Source organism: Myxocyprinus asiaticus, chromosome 3 (assembly GCF_019703515.2).
Source record: "Myxocyprinus asiaticus isolate MX2 ecotype Aquarium Trade chromosome 3, UBuf_Myxa_2, whole genome shotgun sequence".
NCBI classification, from domain to species: Eukaryota; Metazoa; Chordata; class Actinopteri; order Cypriniformes; family Catostomidae; genus Myxocyprinus; species Myxocyprinus asiaticus.
In genome coordinates this window covers 6,707,105-6,727,531 of record NC_059346.1, presented here as the reverse complement: position 1 = coordinate 6,727,531, position 20,427 = coordinate 6,707,105, and the positions used below count along the sequence as shown (strand labels likewise).

The 20,427-nt window shown below is 35.6% G+C and overlaps 2 protein-coding genes across 2 annotated transcripts in view; both read left to right on the top strand.

Annotated features, from left to right (window-relative positions):
* Nucleotides 1-465: 465 nt before the first annotated feature.
* On the top strand, nt 466-1,001 carry LOC127430678 (beta-2-microglobulin-like). Its single transcript, XM_051680643.1, has one exon. The coding sequence runs from the start codon at nt 544-546 to the stop codon at nt 892-894; it is 351 nt and encodes a 116-aa protein (XP_051536603.1). The 5' UTR covers nt 466-543; the 3' UTR covers nt 895-1,001.
* An 8,452-nt stretch (nt 1,002-9,453) lies between these two features.
* ddr2l (discoidin domain receptor family, member 2, like) overlaps nt 9,454-20,427 on the top strand; it is a 71,451-nt gene continuing 60,477 nt past the window's right edge. Inside the window, exon 1 of the mRNA XM_051679766.1 lies at nt 9,454-9,591. The gene's annotated coding sequence lies outside the window, so the exon portion shown is untranslated. The remainder of the gene's footprint in view (nt 9,592-20,427) is intronic.

Below are 20,427 nucleotides of genomic sequence, written 5' to 3'. Positions count from 1 at the left end.
AAATGTTCTTACTATTAGAACAATTGAAAATGGTTGCGCTACCATACAGAAATCGCAATACAGTGGGTTTTTTCCCCATTTGCTGAGGTATTGAGTTCTTATAAGTTGCTTTACACTTGCAAGTCAATTTCTGGTTTTAAAAATAGGCAAAAAGAAACACATTTCTCCAGAAATTCTATTTTTTTCCTAAAGTCTAATGTTTTAGAGAGATGAAGACTATTCCATGCATTACTGTTTTGAAAAAAATTATCTCTAACCAGGATAGAGAGGGAAGTGGATGGCCCATATGCACAACAAAAAGACAAGTAAATCACAGTCTCTAGTTTGAGAAACAGACTCCTCACAGATCCTAAACTAGCAGCTTCTAAATGCCAAAGACTTGCATTGCTGCAAGAGGATTCTTGGACAAACAGAACATTTTAAGAACACAACATTTATGGCTGCTGTTCAGTATTCTGTATACGAGTGCGCAGGAGACCAGATGTGAATTTGAGGAGATATAGTCGTATATTTTGAAATATCTGGAATATCAATATAGCAGTCATGTGGTTTAAACTCACTTTAGCCACTGTTGTGCTCCTTAGCGCCAGCTGTTCAGCCAAGCAATCTAACCCAAAAGTCCAGGTGTATAGCTGCAATCCTGGAGAGTTTGACAAAAAGAATGTGCTGATCTACCGTGTTAGTGGCTTCCATCCTCCTGATGTCACCACTGACCTCCTCAAGAATGGCCAGGAGATTATGAACACCAGCCAGACAGTCATGGCCTTCGAGCAGGGCTGGGACTTTCACCTGACAAAGTTCGTGGACTTCCATCCCCAGAGCGGAGAGGTGTATGCCTGCAAAGTCCGACACTTGACGAACGTTAAGACCTACACATGGGAGCCTGACATGTGAATGCAAAACACAATTAGAAATACCTGAAATCAACACTTCACCCTTTCTCTACATTTACTCCAGAAATTCTCCAATACTGCAAGCTCAATCATACGCACTTGCTTTGATTATATCATGATGGCAATGTAATTTCTCTCCTTCAGTTTTTTAGGATGCTGCCTTCTATGATGTTAAGACTGTCAGAAGCTGAATGCTTTCCTTTTTGAGAGCTTCCTAAGAGCTTCCTAACTTTTAAAGCCCAAAGTATACTTCGGTTTTGATGCAGATGCTCAGCGTCTGCGTACAGTCGAATGTGAGCTGTCGAAGTTTGTTTAATTTTACTGTGTGCGTATACATAGGCGGTATGCTGGACTATTTCTCTTCAGGAGTTTAGACACATAAAATATGTTTTTATATTCTTCAGACTCGAGTTATACAAATGCAGGTATCTCCAGACCTCCTCACACACGCGCTCTTGACGTGCACATGCACTGTTGTTGTTTCCACATTCATCTACTGTTGTTTAGCGGCGATTACATCTTATTCTAGCGCTTCTTTGTGACCGCTAATGCTCAAATGTGAGTGTTGTCATCTTGTGGATCCACTAATTAGTGCAAATACTCCAGGCGCATGCGCGTTCAAAGATGCACAGTTAGAAAAATCAGCTGCGCACGTTCAGTGCTCAAGCACACTGCTGATGATGAGATTTGCCTGATGCGTCATGTAGGCGGACGCTCGGCGTTCGTGTCTGACCGAAGTATACTTTGGGACTGAACTGTTATATTACTGTAGGTGTGTGACTTTAAATACTACTTAATACATTGGGTGTGAAAATTCTTGACTTTGTTTATTCTTTACAACATAAGCAATTTCTAAAACAAAATATATTTAGTTTTGAATTATAATTTTTGTTTTATAATTCAGGAATAGTAAGCTTTTGATTTCAGTGGCATAACTCGTGCAGTCATTAGTTTGAGCAAGGTGGATGGTCTCAGACGCGGAGGCAACTGGGATTCATCCTCCGCCACCTGGATTGAGGCGAATCACTATGCGACCACAAGGACTTAAAAGCACATTGGGAATTGGGCATTCCAAATTGGGTGAAAAACGAAAAAATAAATAAAATAAAAAAATTCAGCAATGATACAGGTAGATTTTTAAACATTAGAAATTTAGGTAAAACGTTTGTTCTATTTTAATTAAATAAATTGCAATGAGAACATACAACTGACATTGTAATGTTTGTAATTGTAATTTGGTTCAATAAAATATATATATTTTTCCTCCTTAAAAAAAAAAAAAAAAAAAAAAAAAAAGAATACAACATTTATTTAAATAGAAATAGCCATTTGTAACATGCTAAATGTCTCTAAATCATCTCTAAACCTCATAATGTGCATTGTGAATGAAACACATTCCTATTTCAGGTTTATTCTCGTTCACGTATGCCCATGTAGTTTGGCTATTAAGTTAACACACTGTACAAAACTAATATAATGCAATATCATAGAGGAGGAAATTTATACTCTGTGATATTGCAGCAATTATCCAGATATGGAATGAGATTATTAAGCAAACTGGTATCAACTCCTACATGCCAACTGAATAAAATAAAGCAAAAATAAACATTTCACACAGAGTTTAGTGAGAGATATGATTGATTCAAACACTAAAATTGGTTGTTCTGTAAATATATTATTGTATTACAGTTTTAATAATAAGTCTTAATTATGGTTATTTAACATATATTGAGATATTATTATTAAGTAAATTGCAGCATTTGGTTACATTGTGTTTTGTGATTTCTCATATCTTCTTTATATAATATACATCCCTTGCACACTTTTGGCCTCAAGCGGGTGAGGCTTTTCAGACAGATAAACAGCAGCACAGGGCAGGGAAGTACAGTACAGCATCGTGACCGAGAGTGTTACCCACTAGGACAGTTTATTTTGAACAAGAGGGCGTACCAAACTGATGCGGATTGATAGAAGTGGACAGCCCGTCTGTGCGCGTGATGGTGCGAGGAACTGATCACAATGTATGTAACTGTAATTATATCAGATACTATTAATAAAACACGGGAACTCGTTGCGTGGGCATTTTTTGCCCCCATATTTTGAATTATGGTGATATTTTTGTTAATTTCTGTGGCATTTTTGCCCCGAGTCCCCATTAATTTCCGACACTATTGGCATTGTATCTTTCTAAGGTATTTAAAAGTTTGTTTTAGAAATATTGTAGCAAGTAAACAAGATATCCCCACATATATGTCAAACTACATTGTGCTAATGTTGACACAGTTAAAACATTGCCTACCTTAAAAACAAGTGAAGTTTGATCAGTGGTTAAACGCTAGATATGATTCTAGTCTTCATCTCATGTGAGTGTGTACATAATTTTCAACATATTTCTAAAAATGCTATTCGGGACTTTATGTGTAAAACTTTTTTAATAAGCAAAAATTTACTTGGTGCACTTTTAAACCAAGTAATGTTTAATACTACATTAATTTTCTCTTCGTGTTTACACTTAGTTTTAAGACCTTTACCTCAAGCTTGCTGCACACTTACACAAAATCACAGCTATCATATCCTAAAATATCTTGTTCCTGAAACAAAAAAAGCAGAATGTTAACTAGAAGAGCATACAGGTAATTTTCCAGGAATTCCAGTAACAGTATAAATGTATCTGGTTGTGGTGTAAAATGCCAGGCTATATATAGGACACACATGATCTTAATTCCAGTGTAATGCTAATCATTTCATCAGAGTAATTATTATAAGAAAAGAATGTGACTGTATAAAGGTGTCAAACTCTAGAAAAGAGAAACTTTATTGCTCATACCTGCAAAGATATTTCAGCTATTTTCCCACCACACTGTTGCACAAGTGCCATTGCAACAACCAGAGTTGGGAGGGTTACTTCTAAAATGCATTCCACTACAGATTACAGAATACATGCTGTAAAATGTCATTTGTAATGTATTCCGTTAGATTACTCAAGGTCAGTAACGTATTCTAAATACTATGGATTACTTCTTCAGCACTGGTAGATTTTTTCACTTGTTTTGACTATAAAAACTCTGCCAGTACAGTAAGACAAAATACACATGTTAAAAATATATGCTCTGAAAAACTGAAATATCTTATGCAGTTTTGTTTCTAAAACAAGATAAATCAAACTGATCTTGTTTTATGGATTTTTAGATATTTTTACAGGAAAACAATACAAAAATTATTATCAAGAATACGATTTTTGCCCTAATATCAAAGGTCTTACTAGAAAAAAAGAAATTATGATCCAACGTGAATTTCATTGATAAAAATATATGATCGTGCCTGGTAACGTGCATGTAAAATGGCTATAATAGCATTTTAGCTTAGCGTAAAGCTGACAGTTTACACAAGGTTTATTTCTATTTCTTCTGCTCCAAACTTACTTCAAACTTACTTCTCTGTCTACTCGTATGAATGTAACACATCATAAGAAAGTGTTTCACCGCTGTTCAAATGCACTTTGGATCGCATCATTTATATGTATAAATGTTTTCCATCTGAAAGGACTAAATATTAAATGAAACAAATGACAATAAAATGCAAAGTAATCTCTTCAGTAATCAAAATACTTTTTGAATGTAACTGTATTCTAATTACCAATTATTTAAATTGTAATTGTAGTGGAATACAGTTACTTATATTTTGTATTTTAAATACGAAATCCCGTTACATGTATTTCGTTACTCCCTAACCCTGTATATAGCACTCTCATGATCTTAATTCCAGTATAATGCTAATCATTTCATCAGAGTAATTATTATAAGAAAAGAATGTGACTGTATAAAGGTGTCAAACTCTAGAAAGGAGAAACTTTATTGCTCATACCTGCAAAGATATTTCAGCTATTTTCCCACCACACTGTTGCACAAGTGTCATTGCAACAACCAGGGTTGGGAGGGTTACTTTTGAAATGTATTCCACTACAGATTACAGAATACATGCTGTAAAATGTAATTTGTAATGTATTCCATTAGATTACTCAAGGTCAGTAACGTATTCTAAATACTTTGGATTACTTCTTCAGCACTGGTAGATTTTTTCACTTGTTTTGACTATAAAAACTCTGCCAGTACAGAAAGACAAAATACACATGTTAAAAATACATTCTCTGAAAAACCTAAATATCTTATGCAGTGTTGTTTCTAAAACAAGATAAATCAAACTGATCTTGTTTAAAGGATTTTTAGATATTTTTACAAGAAAACAATACAAAAATATTATCAAGAATATGATTTTTGCCCAAATATCAAAGGTCTTACTAGAAAAAAAGAAATTATGATCCAACGTGAATGTTTTCACGAATAAAGTTAGAACTGTATTCTAATTACCAATGATTTAAATTGTAACTGTAGTGGAATACAGTTACTTATATTTTGTATTTTAAATACGTAATCCCATTACATGTATTTAGTTACTCCCCAACCATGGCAACAACCTAATGTCATAAATTAGCCATGCATTTAAATGCACTACCTATCAAAAGTTTGAAGACACATGACTGAATTCATGTTTCTATTGATCTTTAAAACCAGTAGGTGTGTCCAAACTGTGTATTGGAAGTGTATATTAACTTAAACTACTACAAAAACTGTTTATGGTGGGCATTGTCTGACTCCAGGGTCTCTAAAAAGTCATGCAAAAATTTTTTAAGTGATGCATCCCTTCTGAACCCTCAATGTGTTTTCCAGACTTTCTCTCTCTGCAGGATAAACACTCAGTCAGTATTTCCTGTGTCATCACAGGGCTATTCAGTCCCCACTAAGTATTAATTTCCTCTTTCCCTCTCTCTCTCCTTCACTTTGGCCAATTGAAGAGAGGAAATTATATTATGTCATTCAAGTGTTGTTTAATAGAGGCCTTTCCCAAACACTTCATCACTTTCGCATCTCACAGTAACGGTCAGCTGGCCAAACCACTCATGACCAGATCCTTTGAGGAGGAAAAGGTCACTATGTAAGAATGACAAAGGACTTCCTGTCAGGTGTTTTATTATATAAACCTAATCAGTCCAGCTGTAAAAACTTAATTTTATTAAAAGCATGTAACGTTCCATTCAAATGTTCACTGTTATAACAGTGAATAGAAATGTAATGTATTGTCTGTTTATCCCCACTCTACTCTTTCCCTGCCATTTCCAAATTGCTTTGTGTGTTTTCCTCATATTTCACCAGACTGCCAGGAAGCCATGCTGGGTCTTGCATCAGCACCGACTAATTCTGGAAAAGTAATTTCTTATTCCTATCAGGAATGTACAGGAACAGCTGCTTCCCTTGGCAACAGGAACGCAGATGAGAACCATGAGTCTCTGCCGTCACCTGATGGACTAAATGAGTTACAACAGCAGTTTTGACTTGTCTAGATCACAGATCAAGCACTATGTAAACAATTATAGTATAAAAGTATGATTTATATATATATATATATATATTTCTGACTTCTGAATTCATTTAAAAAAAAAAAAAATTAAATGTTTTTTTTTTTTTTTAAACACCACAGTTGTAGACAATTAACAACAAAGGACTGATTTTGTTTGGCTTTACCAATGCTGACTTTTAATGGTGATTTAGTCTACACAATAGGAATACAGGCCCACAATAATGGCAGTAGTGAAATCAACTGAATCTGGGTCTGAAATTGCGATAACAAAAATACAATATAATAATAATAATAATAATAATAATAATATAGAACATAATACTATAATATAATGCTAAAATATCTTTAAATGTTTTTACAATATCTATGAAACTATCTTTTTTAATATCTATAAATCTAATATTTAAAAAAATTATATTATCTTTTTAACATAAAACACCTATAATGTAGTATATATTATAACACATATCTTTTAATGTTTTACATTTTTATAAATATAATCATAATAATTATAACCTTAATTGTAAACTTTATTTTATATAGCTCCTTTAAAAGTTTGTTTTGTGTTAAAAATATTTTTAAAAATGTTAAAGTATTAGATAGATATTTTGATCAAAAACATTGAAATATATTTTTATTAAATTATACACATATACAGTATATATATAAATACATACACACACACACACACACACACACACACATGCATACACATATTGGCGGCCAAAAGTTTGGAATAATGTACAGATTTTGCTCTTATGGAAAGAAATTGATACTTTTATTCACTAAAATGGCATTCAACTGATCACAGTGTATAGTCAGGACATTAATAACGTGAAAAATTACTATTACAATTTGGAAAAAAAATTCAGAACTTCTTAAACTACTTCAAAGATTTCTCATCAAAAAATCCTCCATGTGCAACAATGACAGCTTTGCAGATCCTTGACATTCTAGCTGTCAGTTTGTCCAGATACTCAGGTGACATTTCACCCCACACTTCCTGTAGCACTTGCCATAGATGTGTCTGTCTTGTCGGGCACTTCTCACGCACCTTACAGTCTAACTGATCCCACAAAAGCTCAATGGGGTTAAGATCCATAACACTCTTTTCCAATTATCTGTTGTCCAATGTCTGTGTTTCTTTGCCCACTCTAACCTTTTCTTTTTGTTTTTCTGTTTCAAAAGTGGCTTTTTTTTTTGCAATTCTTCCCATAAGGCCTGCACCCCTGAGTCTTCTCTTTACTGTTGTACATGAAACTGGTGTTGAGCGGGTAGAATTCAATGAAGCTGTCAGCTGAGGACATGTGAGGCGTCTATTTCTCAAACTAGAGACTCTGATGTACTTATCCTCTTGTTTAGTTGTACATCTGACCTTCCACATCTCTTTCTGTCCTTGTTAGAGCCAGTTGTTCTTTGTCTTTGAAGACTGTATTGTACACCTTTGTATGAAATCTTCAGTTTTTTGGCAATTTCATGCATTGTATAGCCTTCATTCCTCAAAACAATGATTGACTGATGAGTTTCTAGAGAAATCTGTTTCTTTTTTGCCATTTTTGACCTAATATTGACCTTAAGACATGCCAGTCTATTGCATACTGTGGCAACTCAAAAACAAACACAAAGACAATGTTAAGCTTCATTTAACGAACCAAATAGCTTTCAGCTGTGTTTGATATAATGGCAAGCGATTTTCTAGTAACAAATCAACAATTTAGCATGATTACTCAAGGATAAGGTGTTGGAGTGATGGCTGCTGTCTAGATTTGATCAAAAATGACTTTTTTTCAAATAGTGATGGTGCTGTTTTTTTTACATCAGTAATGTCCTGACTACACTTTGTGATCAGTTGAATGACACTTTGGTGAATTAAAGTACCAGTTTCCTTCCGAAACAGCAACATCTGTACATTATTCCAAACTTTTGGCCGCCAGTGTATGTGTGTGAGTGTATGTGTATATATATATATATATATATATATATATATATATATATATATATATATTACAGTTTTTCTCAATCACTTTGGCTCATTTTTTGAAACATTCTTAACATTCTCTAACCTGTAAGTGCAATTGTCACAACTGTTTTATGGGACATCACAACTCTATTGCATGTCTGCAAAATGTAGTAACTCACCCAAAACATTTAATTCATGCTTCAAAACCTAGTTATCGTGTCAGTAAATTGGCCAATGCCATCAAAATGAAAAGTTATTTTGTCGTCGTGTGAGCGGTACTGGTCAAAGTGTTTAGATGATTCAGATTTTCACCATGGCAGTCAACCCTGGAAATGTTATATGCAAATTTCATTTTTGTTCTACTTTTTTGTTGACACTGACTGCTCACTGTACTATACAAGAATGTCGGTTTTGTCTAGCTGAATGCTAATGTGTATCACACTGAGCTTTTTAGATACCGATTTCAACAGCAGGTAAAAGTTTACTGGGAAAAGTCAATACTGTACAATATGTAGTACACAGAAAAGGGATATGCACATTTGTATGTATACCGTAAATGTATTTTTGTAGCAATGTGTTACATGCAAACAGAAAATTTACATTTGCACGTCCATTTTTACACATTTCTTACATGTAAAGTCATATATAGTGAACAGAAAATTGCCACAAAATGACATCCATGCAAAAAAATAAAAAAATAAAAATAAAAAATAATAATTAACTGAGAATCAACTCATCAGTGTTGATCAGCAAGCCATGTGCATTCAGTTATTGTGCAAATAGTAGACAATTGCACTTACTTTTTTGCACACGTGTGCCAAAATACGTGCAATTTGCTTAAATGAATAAGAAATTCAAATCTGGTGTGAACAAGAAACTAACTGTTCAGAGATTTGAACTTAATGTTTTTAAAATAATTCTCATTCGAGAACTGAGCCACAGCGATTGAGAAAAACTGTAATATTGTAACACTTACAAACATAAAACATATAATGTAGTGCAATATAATGAGAAAAATACCTTTTACAAAAAAAAAAAAAAAAAAAAAAAGTTTAAACATGTTTTTACATCTCTGTTCCTAGACTCATGTCTGTCCCATTCACTGTTGCATCGCTCCCCTTCTTCAAGTGGCCGGAAGAGGGATGTGATGTAAAAATTGGACCGTTTTTTCTCTCTCTCGCTGTGCAGCAGATCTTCAGATGCATTGTAATATTGCTGGAGAACATAAACTCTCGAGCACAATGCTTCGACATCTATAATGGCGTGTTGACTTTCCGATGTGACTTCGGTGAGGATCAACTATTGTGGGGATCCCGAAAACAGGTAATCGATCAGTTAAAAACGCAAGATAACAAGTTTCTTAAGATGAGACTGAAGTTTTTTGGCTTCTTTGTTGTGATTGAGAAACACTCTTGCGTTCAGACACATCAGATGCCTGTTGTTGTTCAACTCTCCTGGGTTGTTTCAAAGATGCTTGAAACTTTGTTTGATCAAGGACGCTTTTTTTTTTTTTTTTTTTTTTTTTTAAATCAGAATTGGTTTGACATACTGGTTTTGTTGTGTGATTGTTTGATACATAAGATTATCGTCTTCATACTTTGTGTGTGTTTTTATGTTTGGAAGAATTACATTATTAGGTTAGCAAAGTGTTTTTGTGGGTGTTATCACAGTATTGTCTTTATTTGTCATTTTGAAGTTGATTCTGATCAGTTTGATCAATTAGGCCTCAGTGTGTCTCTGCTGGTTTTACCTATAAGAAATGTTCCTTGTTGTCATGTCTGTAAACTAAAAAGAAAAGTTAAATGTTTTATGTGACGGTTTCTGTACGAACTCACTGGCGGGACGGCTCTGTGCGGCTGACTGAGCCAAATGAGCAAAGTCCACAAGAAACTGCAAAAACGTGGCGTTGACTGTCAATGGACCCGACCTGCAGGGGCGTAGAATGCGCGGGGGATGCGGGAGACGTGTCCCCCTCACTTTAAGTAAAACCAAAGTTCGTCCCCCCTACTTTTTCAAGGGGCATATGTGTTTACGCTGTGTCTTTCATACAGCAAATGTCTAAATGTGTAAATGCAAAAGTTAAAATTCACTGGTCAATCACGTAGTTCATTAGATTACATTTTTTAATCGTATATATCTATCGTATTTATATATATATATATATAACTAAACATTCTGTCCCCCTCACTTTTGAAATGATTGCTACGCCCCTGCCGACATGCATGTAATGTCAGTTGTGAGATGTGGGTGCATTTACTGCAATTGAGGCTGTGTTGACATTAGGGATGCACCGATCCGATACCTGGATCGGTATCGGCTCCGATACTGAAGCTTTTAGACGGATCGGGTATCGGTCTGACGAGCCCGATCCAAACCCAATACAGTGTGTTACTGTCAATCTCCAAAAATGACATAAAAGAACCATAAAAACACCATTAAAGCAGTTTATGTGACTTTTGCATTTTATTCAAAGCCACTTGAAGACGTGCGATAGCTCTGTGAATCACAAAAGGTTGTGTTTAATAAGTAAATATATAGTATGTGCAGCGCCAGCACGTTAGTGAATGGCACTGTTCTGTTGACACAAACTCACACACAGACTAATGATAATGGCTTTATTTTTAATATTTGAGCGATACTCAAGAACAGTTTGCATACCCTGGCAGAAATTGTGAAATTTTGGCATTGATTTTGAAAATATGACTGATCATGCAAAAACACTGTTTTTTATTTAAGGATAGTGATCATATGAAGCTATTTATCATCACATAGTTGTTTGGCTCCTTTTTAAATCATAACGATAACAGAAATCACCCAAATGGCCCTGATCAAAAGTTTACACACCCTTGAATGTTTGGCCTTGTTACAGACGCACAAGGTGACACACACAGGTTTAATTGGCAATTAAAGGTTAATTTCCCACACCTGTGGCTTTTTAAATTGCAATTAGTGTCTGTGTATAAATAGTCAATGAGTTTGTTAGCTCTCACATGGATGCACTGAGCAGGCTAGATACTGAGCCATGGGGAGCAGAAAAGAACTGTCAAAAGACCTGCGTAACAAGGTAATGGAACTTTATAAAGATGGAAAAGGATATAAAAAGATATCCAAAGTCTTGAAAATGCCAGTCAGTACTGTTCAATCACTTACTAAGAAGTGGAAAATTCAGGGATCTCTTGATACCAAGCCAAGGTCAGGTAGACCAAGAAAGATTTCAAGCACAACTGCCAGAAGAATTGTTTGGGATACAAAGAAAAACCCACAGGTAACCTCAGGAGAAATACAGGCTGCTCTGGAAAAAGACAGTGTGGTTGTTTCAAGGAGCACAATATGACAATACTTGAACAAAAATGAGCTGCATGGTCGAGTTGCCAGAAAGAAGGCTTTACTGCACCAATGCCACAAAAAAGCCCAGTTACAATATGCCCGACAACACCTTGACATGCCTCACAGCTTCTGGCACACTGTAATTTGGAGTGACGAGACCAAAATAGAGCTTTATGGTCACAACCATAAGCGCTATGTTTGGAGAGGGGTCAACAAGGCCTATAGTGAAAAGAATACCATCCCCACTGTAAAGCATGGTGGTGGTTCACTGATGTTTTGGGGGTGTGTGAGCTCTAAAGGCACGGGGAATCTTGTGAAAATTGATGGCAAGATGAATGTAGCATGTTATCAGAAAATACTGGCAGACAATTTGCATTCTTCTGCACGAAAGCTGCACATGGGACGCTCTTGGACTTTCCAGCACGACAATGACCCTAAGCACAAGGCCAAGTTGACCCTCCAGTGGTTACAGCAGAAAAAGGTGAAGGTTCTGGAGTGGCCATCACAGTCTCCTGACCTTAATATCATCAAACCACTCTGGGGAGATCTCAAACGTGCGGTTCATGCAAGACGACCAAAGACTTTGCATGACCTGGAGGCATTTTGCCAAGACAAATGGGCAGCTATACCACCTGCAAGAATTTGGGGCCTCAAAGACAACTATTACAAAAGACTGCACGCTGTCATTGATGCTAAAGGGGGCAATACACAGTATTAAGAACTAAGGGTATGCAGACTTTTGAACAGGGGTCATTTCATTTTTTTCTTTGTTGCCATGTTTTGTTTTATGATTCTGCCATTCTGTTATAACCTACAGTTGAATATGAATCCCATAAGAAATAAAAGAAATGTGTTTTGCCTGCTCACTCATGTTTTCTTTAAAAATGGTACATATATTACTAGTTCTCCAAGGGTATGCAGACTTCTGAGCACAACTGTAGATGCTCAATAGTTCGGTTCACTTATAATATGCATTTAGAACGGCACCGGAGGTGCATTTTACCAGAATTTGAATAAGAAGCGAATTAAACTACTGTGAACTTGCTTACAAACAGACACATACAGGACTTCCTGGAGAGTTTAGAATGTCAAAATAAAAGCGTGAGGGTTTAAAAAGTGCATGATTGAAATATATTACTGTTGTATTTAAAATTAAAATTCAATAATAATAATAATTAATAACAATTTATTATTATTATTATTATTATTATTATTATTATTATTATTAATATTGTCATCGTTAGTATTTTTTTTACAATTTATTACAATATTTAAGTTGAATGGCTTCCAAAAAATAACTGTGTGAATGAAAATGGACTGATGTCTTACAACTAAATTGAACAAAAAAGAGATCTGAATCCTTTAAAGTCCAGATGCAAGTTGAAACATTTAAAAAAAACAAAAAAACACTGGTTTCTATTCTACTGAAGACTTGAAGATTGGAATTACTGTTAATTTTGCTGCTACTTTATCCAGTATACTAGTTAATAATAAAGTGTTTCTTAATAAGCTATACATTTATATTGAAATAATGTGTAGTTAGAGGTTTGTGTTTCTTTACATATTAAAGAGTACTCCCAATTAGTTCCACAAAATAATGTAAAGATATTCTAAACTGATTATGCAAAAAAACAACACTGGTATCGGTTTGGGATCAGTATCGGCCGATACTGAGATTTCCAATATTGGAATCAGATCGGAAGAGAAAAAGTGGTATCGGTGCATCCCTAGTTGACATGATGTCACAGAATGACAGTTGGATTCAGATAAATCACACAGAAACAGAGGAATCATCAACAGTAAAAACAAATCACGAGATCTTAATTGTTACTTCTAGACTTTTGCTTGAAGGGACAGTTCACCAAAAAATTAGAATCATTTACTCGCCCACATATTGTTCCATATCTTTCTTCTGTGGAACACACAATTAAGTGTTAGGTGGATTGTTAGCTTTAGTCACTGTAGAACATCATTCAGCAGTCACCATTCACTTTCATTGCTTCTTTTTCCACAAAATTAAAAAGTTAATGGTGACTGAGGCTGTCAATCCCTAACATTCTGCCTAACATCTCCTTTTGTGTTCCACGGAAGAAAGAAAGTCATGTGGGTTTGGATCAACATGAGAGTGAGTAAATAATGACAGAACTTTAATTTTTGGGTGAACTGTCCCTTTAAATCTCCTGCTCCTCTGGTTTTTCTTCTTCTGACAGAAAGACTCCAGTAATCTCACATTTTCCAAATCTCAGCAATGTGAACTAAAACGCTTCTCATCACATTCTATTTGAGCTATTTTATCTGCTTTATAGCTCTATACTCTTATTGTATGTCAACAGTTGTCTCATTCGTGTCCAATTTCATTTCATTCCTAAGGAATTTTTGGGGAAACATCTGGGACAGAGTTTGATGCTTAAATGAAACACCCCTATATAAGTCTCCTGAGTTATGAAAGAGTGACCTCTGAGCAAAAATAAAATTCAGGGAAAAAAAAAAGAAACAAATGAACAATACAATACAATAGGCCAAGATGATGGATGATATTTGGCAACAGACTAACACAAAAACAGCAATGTCATAGAAATATTCACAAGAGAACAACAAAAGCAACACATTAACCTAACTTCGCTCTCTTTGAATTGCAATCAGTGAAAGTCAATTATAAAGAATTAGTGATAGACTGATATATCATCTGATTAATCAGACAATATTTGCCAGTTTTGAGACTGGTATTCATATCAGTGCATACCTATGCCAGTGTCGGGATCAGCCATTAAAAAACCCATACAACTATTAACCTGGTGCGACCCCGCATACAGATGCATGGACGTTGTATTTTGGCTTTGCTACACGCAATGTATAATTTAAATTCTACCAAAAGTGTATAAAGTCATTAGAGAACCTAGGTATAAACTGTCTGATCTTAGTTCAGGACACTCTGTGCTGTCAGTAAAGGGTTAAACTTTCGACAGACAGAGTCATGTGACAGAACAACATGGCGCCGACCACAGCCGAGTTTGTCTTTGGGAGAAACACCAACAAAACTACATCTAGTAAGAAACCTAATTAAGTTTTTACATTGAAATTTTGAGTCAATAGATTAGAGTCTCTAGTTTCATATGCCATTTTTAAAATTTTAACGCCACGCTGCTAGACACAATGTACACTAATGTGTACTTTAGTGCATTTTTTCCTTAGAAATCCTTTATTTACTATGCATTATCACATTGAGATTCAATGGGTTCATCTATATATGGAGTTTGATAAGGTGCCTTTTGAACTGTTCTAAGCCCAGTGCAGATAGACAGCACACTGGAGGTTAAAGGCCCAAATATACTTCATATGAAATCAAAGAACAAAGACTGTGTTTTTGCGTTCGTTTAGGTGGTTCATAACATCTCGCCTGGGTGAACTTTTTGGAAAACTTCTAACTGACTGCTTAACACTTTCTTACTGCCATTGGTCCACATCATCGGCAGATGTGACCTGGAACTCCTCCTACCTTGACACCGACAGCTCATTCTGTTTATGTTGTTCAGTCAGTAGGGATGGGCGAAACCACTTATTTTCTTTTCGATCCGATACCTGTAATTTCAAGTCCAATATCGTCGATACCAATACTTTTTTTCAATTGATTTTTTTCGTGATTTCTTGGGATAAAATGGGTAATTTTAAAATATTGTTTTTAGTCATAATTCAAGTCATTAATTTTAAAAAGTTTTTTTTTACATTTGTGAGCCTAAACAGAAAATTATTAGACTTCTGTTTTGTTTACCCCTACAAAAAATAACCATGGTTTCACTACAATAACCATGGAATTTAGTTAAACCATAGTTACCACACAATTAACCATGGTTACTACTACAATATTACTGTAGTAAAACCATGGTTTGTCTGTTTATGTCTTTCAGCATGCATGTTAAGATGAGCGGAAGAAGTAATAGTTCCCAACCTGCACAAGTATTTGCTAATATAGCCTAATCCTTTTTATTTCACTTTGAAGCTTATGATTATTGTTCATGTTCATGGTAACCAAATAATAATATCCCTAGTTTATAAGTTTTTTTTTTAATCGATATTTTTGTGTGAGGATCAATATTTTTGATACCACATCAGTATAGGAAGTATCGATACTTTAGGATCAATCCGCCCATCCCTGTCAGTCAGTCAACAAGAATACCCTGGAGTGTAGAGTTATTAGCGAGCTGGTGCAAATTTACCTACATCTGTACGATTGTTCACGTAGGGAAATTTTCCAAGACCAGATCATGTGAGTTTTGTTTGTTTAATTAGTCTACAAAAGGAATCAAATATACTCAAATATACTCTCAAGTGCCCATTCACTCATGTGCCATCTGCAGCAAAAGCCATTCACACATCTGTCCAATTAAGTCTTTATTCTGCACATTAACACTTTTATACACTGATCTTTGCAGCAGTATCAGTGTCATCATAAATGACAATAACAGAGTGTAATTATGGCCGCGTATAGCATGTTTGCGCATTAGCGCCATGAATTCAAAATGTAAACAAGACAAATTAAACATTTTGTACTGCATATATATTACTTTAAATCATTATCGAGTAGTTAAAACAGCTTCTTTTTCTGACCTCATGTGAATTCTACTAAGGCATTAAGTCATTGATAACACATTTTAATGTCACATTAGTTTAGGTTTTACTGAGCATCCTCATATTTGAATGCTTCTCTAAACGCCTCCCACAGTGGTGTGACCGGTGTCTGAATGTTCGGAAACAGTATACCGTTGCTCGGCTGTTTAGAACTTCTTTTTACCCCTGAACAAAGAACGAAGAAGAACATCTCTGGAAGTATATTGAGGCCTTTAGTCATTCACTAAATAGGGAGCAAGACATCATCCAATAGCTCTCTATGCAGTTAAGTGCATTCATTCCAAACTTCAGAGGTGGGTAGTAACGTGCTACATTTACTCCGTTACATTTACTTGAGTAACTTTTTTGTGGAAAAAAATTACTTTTAGAGTAGGTTTAAAAGTGGGTACATTTTACTCTCTCTCAAGTACATTTCTAATGAATTTTTTTTACTTTTACTTCTTTACAATGGGCGGCGTTCCTGTCGTTACATTACTGGGTTTAATTTTAGTTGATGTGTAATTTATTTAGAGATTATTGAATGGGAATTTTACGAGAGCGGAAGTTCACACAGCTGCACACTGCTGACACAGACTGTTACTCAAGTCATCAATGCTGCAGCATTAAACTCTTCAAAGTGAAACACTTTTTTCGCTCTACACAGTGGAAAAAAAGAATCGTTTCGTCATGCAATGCCTTCATTTAACACCAAGGCAAGCTGATATTTCAAGATTAAAATCTCAGCTTCAACTTAAGACAGCACGCTGAGGTAAGTTGTGACTCTAATGCTAACACAGGCTTTTCTGTGTAATGTGATGGTCATTTTGAGGGTGATACATTTTTAAATCAGTGCAGCAATATATCAGTGCGCACTGTCCCGCATCCCGCATGACATGAGCAGTATTTACACATTTACTGGAAACTATTGCAGCTAACTGTATAAATCCATGTAAACATCCAAGTTAATTGTAAATGCCTTTTGTTCTGCTGTTCGCATGATCGACAACTGGAGCACGAACAGACAGCATTTCTGCGCGTGCAGAGCGAGGGGCGCGAGGCACGCTCGTGAGAGATGTGCGGATGCGAGGCAATCGTATGGCGAAGAGAGTGGCTGTGTCCGAAATCGTTCACTCATTCACTATTTCTTATATACTGAATGGCAGTGAGTGCACTATATCTCAGCAGTGAGTGAACGAAAATGAGTGAGTGAATTCTGACGCTGACGTTTACACCGAGTGTCGGAGCTCTGGGTCTGTCGCAGCAACAACATCACATATGAACTTTTAAAATACTTGGGCCTTACTTGTTGTTCTTATTAAATAATATATTAATACTATAAATCTTCATTCTGTTTGTCATTTTTAATATATACTGTATGTTAATATAAAGAGTAAACACATTTTTTCAAATAAAGAGTACATTTTAAAATGTATCTGTATGTTTTGCCGCTCTATGTTATTTTAATCAAGTAATGATTTGTAAAAAAGTAATTTAATAGATTCAGCATGAAATAAAACATTGCAGGAGCGGAGGAAGCAGTAATCTCCCAGCTGGTACATCTTCCCCATGGTGGATTGTGGGTAATTAATCACTGTCGAGTGTACAGCAAATGTACACTCGAAATGAGAGTGCATTTTGCGTAAGAATGAGTGAACAGAAGTAGGGAACGAGTGGCTCACTCAGAATTCAGACACTCCTACAAAATAGCGGATACTCGAAATAGTGCACTATATAGTGGATAGGGGCGGTTTCAGACACAGTGTTTGTTCCATGACCGAGGTTGGTGCCTTACGCGCTAGGCTGCATACTCTGCATTTAGAGAGCAGCGGTACTGCTGTACAGAACTAATGATCTAAATTCTTTCGACACTGAAAACTGTAACTACACTGAAATAAGAATCCACGCAGGACATTAAAATAGCGAAAGTAGGCATTAATAAAGCATGATCTTGCTTTGGTTTATATTTCAGCATTATATATGTCCTTGTGGGACATTTTGACGTTTTCACCGTAATAATTACTAGAAGTGTTTCCAAACCTCTCTTCTTATTGACAAATTCATCCAGATCTGACAAGAGCCTTTAAAGGAATAGTTCACCCAAAAATTTTAATTCTCATTATTTACTAACCCTCATGCCACCCCAGATGTGTATGACTTTCTTTCATCTGCTGAACTCAAATCTCAGCTCTGTAGGTCCATACAATGCAAGTGAATGGGTGGCAACATTTTAAAGCTCACATAAACAAAATCACATAAGTCAGCATTAAAGTAATCCATACGACTCCAGTGGTTAAATCAGTATCTTCAGAAGTGATGTGATAGGTGTGGATGAGAAACAGTCGCTGTGTCTCGTTTGGAAGGATGCATCCTCTGGAGGTTGCATTTGTTGCCCGCATACGTCATCGAGGCTGTCTCGTTTCATTTTTCTTATTTTTTATTCTTATTGGGAATGCAAAAAAAGTTAACAATTGTATAAATATAAGTGCATATACATAAAAGGCATTGACAATAGATAAAAAATAAGAAAAAGACAGCCTTGATGACGTATGCAGCCGACAAATGCGACCTCCGGAGGACACATCCTTCCAAACGAGACACAGCCAGAGAAACAGATCACCTTCACATTCTTCTTGTGTTTTTGGTGATTCACATTCTTCTCTGCATATCACCCCCTGCTAGGCAGGGAGAGGAATGTCTAGCAAAAAATGACAAATATTGAGCTGTTTCTCACCCACACCTATCATATCACTTCTGAAGATATGGATTTAACAACTGGAGTCTTATGGATTTTTTTTATGCTGCCTTTATGTGCTTTTTGGAGCATCAACATTTTGGCCTACAGAGCTAAAATATTCTAAAATATTCTTAAAAATCTTAATTTGTGTTCTGCAGAAGAAAGGAAGTCATACATATCAAGGATGGCATGAGGGTGAGTAATTGATGAGAGAATTTTCATTTTTGGGTGAACTATCCCTTTAAAGTGATAGCTCAGCCATAATTTAATATTCTGTCATCATTTCCCTACCCTCATGTTCAAAATATAGAGGAAAAAAACACATTTACTGAAAGTAAATTGTGACCAAGGCTAACATTCAGTCTAAAATCTCCTTATTATGTTGCATGGAAGAAAGAAAGTCATATGGGTTTGGAACAACATGATGGTGAATGATGACAGAATTTCCATTAATAATAATACTAATAATTCTGTAATACATGTTAAATGTGTATTATGTAATGGAATATAGGGGAGTTAACGTCCATTATGTCATTTGTGAAAGTAACGAGTTATTTACTACTTGAGTACTCCTTTTAATTGGATACTTTCTTACTCTTACTCAAGTAATTATTTATGTTAGTACTTTTACTTCTACTTGAGTAATTTTTTTTTTTTTAAGTAATTGTACATTTACTTGAGTACAGTTTTTGGCTACTCTACCCACCTCTACCATACTTCCTATCAAAAGTTCAGTTTCAGGCTGCAGATGATGTTTGGACCACTTAATATGTTTGGCAGACATAGGACAATGGTAATCAGTACATACAGCTGAAGTCAGAAGTTTACATACACCTTAGCCAAATACATTTAAACTCAGTTTTTCACAATTCCTGTCATTTAATTGTAGAAAACATTCCCTGTCTCAGGTCAGTTAGGATCATTACTTTATTTTAAGAATGTGAAATGTCAGAATAATAGTAGAAAGAATGATTTATTTCAGCTTTTATTTCTTTCATCACATTCCCAGTGGGTCAGAAGTTTACATACACTTTGTTAGTATTTGTTAGCATTGCCTTTAACTTGTTTAACTGGGGTCAAACTTTTTTGGTAGCCTTCCACAATCTTCTCACAATAAGTTGCTGGAATTTTGGCCCATTCCTCAAGACAGAACTGGTGTAACTATGTCAGATTTTTAAGCCTCCTTGCACATGCTTTTTCAGTTCTGTCCACAAATTTTCGATCAGATTGAGGTCAGGGCTTTGTCACTCCAATATCTTGACTTTGTTGCCATTTTGACACACCTTGGAGGTAAGCTTGGGGTCATTGTCCACTTGGAAGAACCATTTGCGACCGAGCTTTAACTTCCTGGCTGTTGTCTTGAGATGTTGCTTCAATATATCCACACATTTTCCTTCCTCATGATGCCATCTATTTTGTGAAGTGCACCAGTCCCTCCTGCAGCAAAGCACCCCCACAACATGATGCTGCCACCCCCATGCTTCATGGTTGGG